Source organism: Solenopsis invicta, chromosome 16 (assembly GCF_016802725.1).
Source record: "Solenopsis invicta isolate M01_SB chromosome 16, UNIL_Sinv_3.0, whole genome shotgun sequence".
Taxonomy (NCBI): domain Eukaryota; kingdom Metazoa; phylum Arthropoda; class Insecta; order Hymenoptera; family Formicidae; genus Solenopsis; species Solenopsis invicta.
In genome coordinates, this window is record NC_052679.1 from 23,207,812 (window position 1) to 23,218,605 (window position 10,794).

At 29.2% G+C, this 10,794-nt stretch overlaps 1 protein-coding gene across 1 annotated transcript; it reads right to left on the reverse strand.

The window, feature by feature from the left end:
- Positions 1 to 4,691: 4,691 nt before the first annotated feature.
- Positions 4,692 to 8,164, reverse strand: LOC105199703 (venom allergen 3). The gene is given in 5 exon segments (NM_001304591.1): positions 4,692 to 4,878; positions 6,209 to 6,341; positions 6,447 to 6,528; positions 7,311 to 7,481; positions 8,033 to 8,164. Coding segments are annotated over 5 exon segments (705 nt in total).
- Positions 8,165 to 10,794: the final 2,630 nt, after the last annotated feature.

Genomic DNA, 10,794 nt, shown 5'->3' on the forward strand with positions numbered 1-10,794 from the left:
CAATCTACTGAAAAAATGCAATTTTAAGTAAAAAAGAAGCAACATAAATTAGAATCAAATCAAATATACGAGTAAAAAATTTCTAAACAAATTAATTACATATATTTTCTTTCAATTTGTAAATGTTAAATATTCTATTAACTTTAATCAAACGTGGTATAATATGGGAGATTAAAATTTTGTAAGTGCCTTGGTGGTCGAACTGATTAGGGCGACCGAATAGAATATAGGAAGATCCAGGTTCAAACTCTGGCCGAGAAAGTATTTTTAGTAACAGCTTTTTCATTTTTTCTAAGGTGGAGAATTTTAAAAGAGGCAATGTTAGCATCAGTAATATAAAATTTATTTGCCAACTTAATTCTATAATATTATTTATTCTAATTCAATCTAAGAGTTGTGTTTGAAATCGAAAGTAACGTCAGACAGTTCAAAAAGAATCAGAAATTGTATGTGAAATCACAAGTTTAATATTATTTCAGCGCAAAGATCCTCCTATAATCGTAGGTCTTTCTCATCTTTAATTGTAAAATTTTGTCATTTGATTGCACCCCTAGAAGGATACAATTCGCTTATATGCATCTTTCTTTTTTTTTAATCATTTCTAGTCTAGAAAATTATTGATATCGCGGCATCGTTAATTTTCCTTCTAGCCTTAATTGCAGTTAAATGCACGCCAATAGCCAAACTTTGGAAGCGGATTATGAGCGGCACGCGAATGTTAACTTTCCTCCTGGACGTGACACGGATGCCGATCGCAACTGACAGAACTGGATAATCCGGGAGCCGCTGCGGTAGCTTAGCGTTAAGTGTACCAGATTCTCACACCACCCGGGGAGTCCCGGTAGCAATTCGGGTAGCGGAAACCCCGCTGGGACTTCGTCGGGCTCGTTGACACCCCCCTACTGTCCTACAGATATATGATCGCGAGCCCTCTAGAGCCCTCTTTCTCTAGAGCACGAACCTTTCTTGCCCGTCTCTATCCCTCTCCATCCACTATACTGATTGTGAGTTTCGACCTTTTCTTTTCTGACGATATAAAACTTTGTTCCCTTTTCTCTCTTGTAAAAGTTCCTCTTTTTCTTCAGTAGCTAGCCAAGTTTCATTCTGTTAGACACTTTCCCATTAAGTACTTTCTTAGAGTTTTTAAATTAAAAGAAAAAAAAAACTACTTCCGAGACTTTAAAATCTCCTTCATAAATAATTCGTCGCATGATTTCTTCCTTGTTTTTCTTTTCATTGTTCCCTGCAGGTTAGCAGGTGCTTCGCTGTCAGTCTGGCCTGTTCCAAATCTCATAATGGAGGGTGGCCTTGGGTTAACTCAACGGTTACTTAAATGCATCCGGATTACTGCCCGAGAAAAGCCTACCCTAATCTCTCAGGTTACACCGATAATCTGTTATTATTAAGTCGAGTTATGTCGTCAAATATTTGTGACATCATTTGTCACTTTTGTACTTGCCGACAAAATGTACAGATCATTCCAGGGATTCCCAAAGTGGACTTAAAGGTAATCTGATTTTTTGTGGGTTGCGCAAAATTTTAGAATATTAATTACACTTTATTACGTTTCAATTATGTTTCATGGCGACGGTGTAACTATAATTATTAACATATCGATGAAAGGCGACGAAGAATTAGTTATTTTGTCCGAAGATCGCAAAAATTGATACAATTCTGATTATCAGTTCAACAAACATATTTAATTTTTTCTACCGAAGTTTTAAAAGTGCTGTTGCCTTTCACGATTTTGTACACGTGTGAAATTGGATTTTCAACGATGGTTGGAATTCAAACCAAATTGCGAAAAAACTCCTTGCATCTAAAAATGATTCGTATTGTTATCGACATTCATGCTGTTATAAATAAAAAATAAGCGCATTTTTTGCATACATTCTATATATCTGAAAAAATAGATTAAAAAGTATATTTGATAAAAAATTAAAAAAAGAACAGCAGTAAAATATACATAAATAATTAATCTATCCTCCTTCCTAATCGTTTCTTCGTATCCACTAAATCTAGATGTGTCATGGATGTTTGCTGTACTAAAAAATAGGTTGCAATTCACAAAAGTTCGGGAAACTCTGGATTATTTCGTTTCACATCTCTACTTTTTTCAGGTAAAATAAAAATGAAAAGTTTTACGATTTAATCTTTCAGAAGGTACTGTCATGGATATTCTGTATGTGTGCGTGCGTGCGTGCGCGCGCGTGTGTGTGTGTGTGTGTTCTATCGATCTTTATCCACGGAAGTTTCTTAAAGAAGGATATATATTAGATATACAGTCCTTGCAAAATAAATAAAATTTGAAAATGTGTTTAATATTAACTTTTATTTATTTTAAATAAGCTATATACTAGTATATTATTTACTAATTATATACATATAAAAGTTGTGTGAATAAGATTATATTTTTATTTTACAACATACTTTTATAGTTTATTTACTTTATTTGTTATCAACAATTTAATTATTTTTTTACAACATTACAAAAAATCTCAATTTTTTGACGGTAAATACTTTAAGTATTTAAAATAATTTATATAAAATTTTATTGTAATTGTCTGTTCAGTTATTTTGTAAATAAATACATAAATTTTCTTTATTTTACAAAACTGATCTCTACATTGTAATGAAATTTTACACAAATTATTTTAAATATTTAAAGTACGTAAATAAAAAAGTTTTGATTTTTTAAATTTCTTATTTCATTATTAATTGTATTTTCTTAAAGTACATGCATCCACTTCTCATTGAAATAATTTTTTATTAGATAGTAATTAAATTATACTACATTTTATTTTGTCTACAATCAAGTGCAGATATTTGTTTTAGAAATTTAAGTATGTTCATGAACTTTTTGAATCACTTTAAATGAAAAGGTGATCGGGGATATCAAGATTTTCTTCACATGGTACCTTAAGTTTAATTTATTTAAGCGACTGGTTTCTCTGAGCGCAATTTGGAAATTTGATATTGAAGGTAAAGTTAATGTTTTAATGCTTTTAATATGTAGTTTTAGATAGATCAAGATCCTTTCTGCCGAGCAAATTTGCTATTGTGCAAATTAACAATTCTTATTCATCGCATAATGATCGAACGCAATAATTGCAATTTAATTTTTACATCGCTCCTGAACTCCCCAAATTTCTAGCGAATTTACAAGACTTCACCTTTCGTCTAATAGCTGTCGCTTCGAGGAAATCGCTGTCAGCGAATACAAATTCTTCCGCTTTCGTCGTCACTGTCTATTCTTCTCGCTTTCTAACGCACGTCCAAACATTACCTGCACGTTGCATCGTCCATGTCGCAGATCGTATCCCTTGTGCAACGACGTACACCGCGGGTGGGCCTGTATATCGGAATGTTTGCCCGCGTCATTGTTGCGCGTCCGACACTCGATACGTTCCTCCCAGAATCCGGTTTTAAAAAGCGTTTAGAGCCCCTAATGGCCGGCCACCTTTCCTCCTGCCCTACGCGAGATATCGCTTCTTCTTCTTCTTCTTCGAGGGTTCTCTCACGTTCCCTCGCATGTGTGGACGAGCGTGTGTTCTCGCGCTCACCGGGAAGCCACGGGCACACCCGGAGCGCCGCTGACTTTCTGATATATGGATCGCTCGTATCCATTCGCAATTCAGAGACGATGAATACGCGCTGACGTTTCTCGTCGTTGCGCGCACCTGAAGGCTACGGATCACTTTGCGGAATCACCACGGCAGGCTGGACTGCCCGCGGGGATGAGTAGTTTGTAAACGGAAGAAGGTGCGAGTAATGTAATACGTAATCGAGCGAGCTGCCGGATCGCAGGGTGCTATTCAAGCAGATGACGAGACGTTTTAATAAGTTAAGAATCGTTCATGTTATAAGTTACGATTTTGGTAAAACTTGTGCTGAAAAATACAGATCTGAAAATAAATGTTGGATCAAAATGATTATATACTTAGGTTCAAGTATAATAATAAAATGATGCAAAAAGTTTGAACATTTTGCGATTTTGCTAACTTGAGCGCTCAACATAACTTTTTAGACAATCCAACATATTTATTTTCAAATTTGTGTCTAATTTAAGTTGCTTCAGCAAAACTGTTCTCTTCATGCTGCGTGCAAAAATCTTCGGAATTAAAAAAATTTTATGTAACTACCCTCGTTACTGAGCTGCAGTTCAAAGTTCTTAAAAAAGATTTTGTCATATTTTTGTGACATTTTAATTATTTTATTTTTGATACTAAATTTGGTTATTCATATTCGTGAAGAGAGATACATCACTCGAAGATAATAATTAAAAAATTGTCTCCGGACAGTACTTCAAGTTTCTTCTTCAAGTCATTTTTTACAGTGATATGAAAGTTTGAAGTTAGAGAATTTATAGTGCACAATAGCACTTCAGGCTGATACATTATCCTCTCAATTTTTGTGACAGAATCCCAAATTTTGTATTCATAAAATTTTATATTCATAAGATTCTTTGTAATTAATTTGAGACGTCTTTTAGTCGTTTTTAAAACGTCATGATGTTGTCTGGGTAAATTTGATAAATTATATTTATACTATATAGTGAATAAAAATGGACCCTGTTAAAATCATTTTATTTCTTTCCTTGTTATACACCTTATGTTCTTATTTTAATTATTTTTTATATTGTATTACTTATCAGAACATCTTTTAAATGAAATTATTGGTGATGATCAAATCTATTTCTTTATTTCGTATATTGGTGCACCCAGCACATTTCCAGCTGGACCATAGTTGCAAACTAAATAATGTTTAGTCCAGTTATCTGGTTCCTTGAACATTATTCGTCCGCACCCGATTTTCGTTGTTTTAGCCCAAACAATTTGAGTATAATGTCCTACTTTCATCAGAATGTTGTCGTCAGATCTGTGTACAGATTATTTTATTAAATTAGAATAAAGTTTTTTATATTTAACTTCTTGAGCGGAAGAACGTTTCGGATAAAATGTGTTCCTGAAGGCAGAAAAAAGTACTTCGATTTCTGTAAAATTTTGTGTATAAAATCAGGTCTCTAAAACCAAATCTGTGATCAAAATTTGGAAATTTAAGATGACTCATGCAATATAGTTGTAACATATATGTATAATATATAGGACCATAAAAATATTACAACAATTTTTTGCACTCAAAAATTGAATATAAAATAGAATTGTTTGAAGTTTCATATATGTTAACAAATACATACAGCAATTTCAATTTTGTAAAGTATTTTAAAAAATATTTTACAAATAAGAAATATTAATTTTTGTTTAACAAAAATTTAATATAGCTCATGCAATTACACAATTGTATTGAAGATTGTATTTCTATTATTTTCTATTATTTTATAAATATGCATATTTTTGCTGTTTAAAATATTATAAATTTTTTTATTTTAAAAAAAATATGGCTCTCAAAATTTATTCACGTTAAATGAGCCATAATCAGTTCTTCGTTTTTAACTTTTATTTTATTTGACACACAAAAAAATTAGATACAGTTTTATGAAAATTGAATGAGTTTCTCAAAATCACTGCATTATTTTACGTGTTATATTAGGACAGACCTTTAAAATTTCAAGTTTTTGACATTGAATTTGCGGTCTGAAAAACCCTTAGATGCAATGTTTCAAAACATTGTGACAGTTTTTGAATGTTTTTTGTATTATTTAAAATTTTTGATTTGCTATATTTGGTCAGTCATTTTAAATTTTAAGTTTCTCACTTCACATTTAAATTTTACTACCTTAAAAACCTTTTAAAAACAATGTTTTAGAAAAATCATTTTAATAAGTTTTAAAAGAAACGTCAAAGACATCAATGCTTCCAGAAACACATAAAAATTTGATGCCAAAAGGCGTCAATGCCACTCAAGTAGTTAATAAATGTATAAGACATATACATATAATAAACAAATATCAGACATATATAATAGACATATATAAGATATAATAAATATATACGTTTTAAAAAATAAATTAATCAAATTTCTGCATAAATATTTGATATTTTAATATATATAATATTTATTGTAAACCAAGTTCCCTTCTTAGTCTTGTATGCTGAAGGTAAATAAATTCAAAATTCTCATATATATAAAATGTTTAGCGATTGTCATAAAAGACATAATTTCTGAAATTTAGTTTAAATGCTCTAATGTGTATATTTGTTAATTAAAAGTATAACTGTTTGTTTAGAATATTATTTAAAATGCTTACGGAAATGAGGAAATCCAACGATTATCGAAGTCTTTTACTTCATTGTACCATAATAAAATCATTTCATTTGGAGTTGACTTATTTTTACCCGAGCTAGATGTTGCGGCTATATTCTGACCTACTGCGAATCTTTCTGCGATAATATTTAGAACAATTAATATGTTATTTGTAATAATTAATATTAATTAATATTTTATAATTCACAATTATAAATGTAATTACATAGATTATTACTCACCTACGTTTCTACAAGCATCATGTTCAAACGTGCACTGATTAGCCCATCTTTGAGCAATCGTCGCTAATTCAGGATCCCAGGTCTAAGAAATTGTAGATAAAAATTGAATATATTTTTATTCATGTAAAAGATTAAATGTGCAAGATTAAATTTTAACAGAATTCTTGGGAGATTTAATTGTATTTAAAAATAGTTTTGCAAGATTTTAATGACTCCAAATAATTAAACTAGAAAATGTTTTTGAGTCGTTCTTGTAGCAAATGGGCAATACATTCTGTATACATTCAATATTGTACAATATATAAAATTATAAATACACTGAAAAGAGAGTCTAATAATAATAAAATCTAAATAATAGTTACTAAGCTTTGGTGAAATAATTTCAATTAAACAGTCAGTTAGTATAGCTAAATATTCAATAACATTTAGTAATCGTTTAATAACAATGGTTACTATTATTATATTTAGTTACTGTTAACATAATTACTTAAAATTACTACGATTATATTAATCAAACATTTAATTGAAATTAAAACTATTTCACCGACTCTACTAAACTCTTTTTCAGTGTAGGATTCTATTGTCTGCATTCAATATTGAATTCTATTATAAATTCTATATATTTATATTTTAAAATGTGTATAAAATAAAATTAATTTATAAGACTGTGAAGTAAGAGATTTGTACTTTATGTAAAATTAAAATTAATTTGATTAATCATAAACTCATTTCTCACCAATTTTTTTATTTTTATTTTTTTATTTCAATATAGCTTTTTTTGCAAGTTAATTAGTATTGCAAATATTTATAATGATTTTGAAAATATTTTAGTTTATCATAATAACGTATTTCATTATGTCTTACCAAATTCGGCATTTTAACCGCCGGAGGTTGCGGGCCGTTCGTTCCTCTCATTTCCTTACCCGATGCGACTCTCTGCCTCAGTTCATTGTGTTTGTTTACTATAGCATCTTTCTCAGCATCAGTAAAACCTACATTGCTATATTCCAAGCACATTGGCCCCGGTGTTGGTGACTATAATGTAATGTCATGGGATTAATTATATGTTACATAAATTAAACTTTTGTTATACATTTTAAAAGATCTATATTAAGGCGAGTGTCGTGCGTTTGCAACGTTTAGTTTTCAAGCGTAGGTATAATAATGTATCAGTAAATACGGAATCTATACAGTTTAATTATATTTAAAAATAAAATGTAGCATTAAATACTGAAATATAATGTTTTTTTATTGTCAAAAAGGCGATAAAGTCCTAATAAAAAATATAGTATTAATAAATTTTTCACTTATATTTATGTAAAATCAATAAACAAATTTTTAACGAGACAACGTCGTCCATAGAGCTTTAAATAATCTCGTCAATAAAGTTTTTTAAAATAAAATTTTAAATTATAATTTAGAATAATTAAAATAATCTTCTGTATTGATACTTAATTAAATTTAAGAAAAATAAATGACTTAATTTTCCCTACACAAAATTAAATGTACAATTATGTATATTTATATACATAATTATACATATTTTTATACATATCTTTATTATACATATATTTATTGTTACTTACGGTATATTGGCACATCGTATGAATTGCATTGTTTCTCTTACATGATTGAAGGTTGCAATAATTTGTCGCTAATGTATTAGCCAAGTTTTCCGCTGTTATGGCAAGCCATAATATACTGACAATTAATTCCATGATATTTTCTGAATTGAATCTTTTAAAATTTTTAAATAATCGTACAGACAACTTTTTGCAAAGTTTCAAAAACTCAACTCTAAGTGAGAACTGAAATCCTAATTTATACACTATACAGTCATTCGATAACGTTATCGTAGACATTAATTTTCTAATGTTACACGTTCATTCGATAACGTTATCATAGAAATTAATTTTCTAATGTTACTTTTTTATATGACTTCCGCATGCTCTATTTTTCCTTATTTTTATTTTATTTTACGATTGTTCGTGACGGCAATAAACATGTGTAATCTTCGTTCTTGATTTTCTTGAACAAAATAAGTCAGTTTTTAAATTGTAAAATTCATAACTTTAGAATTAACTTTTTATATGATAATACAATAATTTTTAAAATAATAATACGATAATTTACAAAAAATTTATACTATATTTTATTAATTAATAATTAAAATACTTTTCTCAGTAATTTCATTCTATGAGTACATGGAACGACACATCCATTGCATTAACTGGAATGATTTATTTGCATAGAATGAAAAATGTAGTAATGCAATCAATTTGGATCACCTAATAACATTGCTAAAAAGCGTATTCGTTCACGTATCTGCATTTGGAACTGCTTTTGGTACCAATTACATTATAAATACATTAATTTTACATCAATAATATAATAATGTTTTGATGTAAAAATATTTCTTTTTATAAATGATTTAAAAGTTATATATATTCGACATATTATATTTTTTTGATATTTTATATTAAACGGTTACTTCGTGAGTTGCTAGTGCTTCTCCGGTGAAAACCTAACGGCGAGAGAAGCTTTTGTTTCGCTCGATTAGTGTCCAGTCAGTTTTAGAACTTCAAATAATTGTATTGAAACGTCTCGGTCGTAATTATATATTAAAGACTAACTCCAACAAAACAAAACTCCAAATAAGACCTTGGATTCAAAATATAGGTAGCTCAACTGAGGTGTAGCTCCCATTAAACCCTACACATTTTATTTCAAAAATTCTTTTTAATGCATCGTTTTTGAGATATTACGATGTAAAATAGGATACTCTGTATAAAAAACACAAAATTGAAAATTAAATATTATATAATACATCGTAGAAGGCATTCTTGTTCAATTTGTATTGATAATACATCGTATTATAAATTGAAAACATGATCTCTAACAGCACAAATCTCCCAAGGGATGGCCATACGTCCCAAAGACGACTCTGGAGACATATCTTGGATGAAGTATGCTGTTAGGATTAGAATAATATTAATTTTGACAAACATGGTCAAGATACATATTATTTTTTGAAATTGATTCTAATTGGAATTATTCTCAATTATTTTTCTTAGATTCTTAGAGAATTTGTACTTTTTTGTATTTTTTTTAGAGAAAACGCGCGCGCGCAGAATATTTCTAATCAGAATCTATTCAAATAGTTTTTATAACATGTGCTTGTGTAGATATTGAATAAAGATTATTATTATTATGGTATACGATAAAAAAAATAATGTGATATTTAAATATCATAGATAACAAAATAATTGCGTGCACGTGTGCGTAATAATTCTCACAGCACCATGTAGATGCGTCTTCATTTGAAGCTTATATCGCCCGCACGTGAGAATGCCGCACGCGTGCGAACGATACTAGCCTCAATTTATTGTTGAATAATGAAATAATAAAAATATAGAATTATATACAGGGTTGCCTTAATCAAAATGCACAGTAATTATTATTCCTTGTAAAAAAAACTGAATTTAAAAGTCATTTTTCTTTATAATAATTAATAAAGCAGTAATTACTGAGTAAATCTAATTTAATCAGTGTTGAGCTTAAAAATGTTAAAAATTTTTGGGTACTTTTGAACCAAAATAGTTCACAAATGTGATAGAATAATTTTATTTACGTATTCGTTTTTAGTGATCTAAAATTATTGGAATTTGCGTATTTTAATAATTCTATTAACTGCTTTATGCAAACTTTATAATTAAAGATTAAAAAAAAGAAGAATGATAACATAAGCGTAAGGTCTGTTCAAATATAAACAATTATTGCTTCACAAATACTATGGTGGAAAAATGCAGCATTATGATATGATTGTGCAACAATATTTCAAGTTTATCTTATTGCGTAATTTTTCAATTACTTTAATTGACTTTGATTGACGATTGTGCAACTAATAAATTTATCTTTAATTGCAATCGTGAATAAATTTACTTTTTAATAATACGTACTGTTAGTAGAATTGTTAGATACATTACAGAATATTCACACGAAAAAAATTCATACAAAATTCAAATTTTCTCTTTGTTTAAGTTTTTCTTTTCTCTCTTTTTTTTAAATTAATTAAGTAGTTGCGTATGTAATCTCGTTAAAAGAAACTTCATGGACTAATACTTTAATACGTTGGTTAAACATGGCAAATTCGTGATTTTGATTTGATAGTAACTTTGTTCTATCAGAGGATTAGGTGGTCGCCCATTAGGCGTTCCCGTGTAGACGATCGAAAATACGTATACGTCGACGTTCCAGTGTAGAGCGACGTCGTATAAGTCTAATAGGCTAGCATGGCATGAAGGGATACAATTAATAACTATAAGTTTTTATCTTTAAACTGTAATCG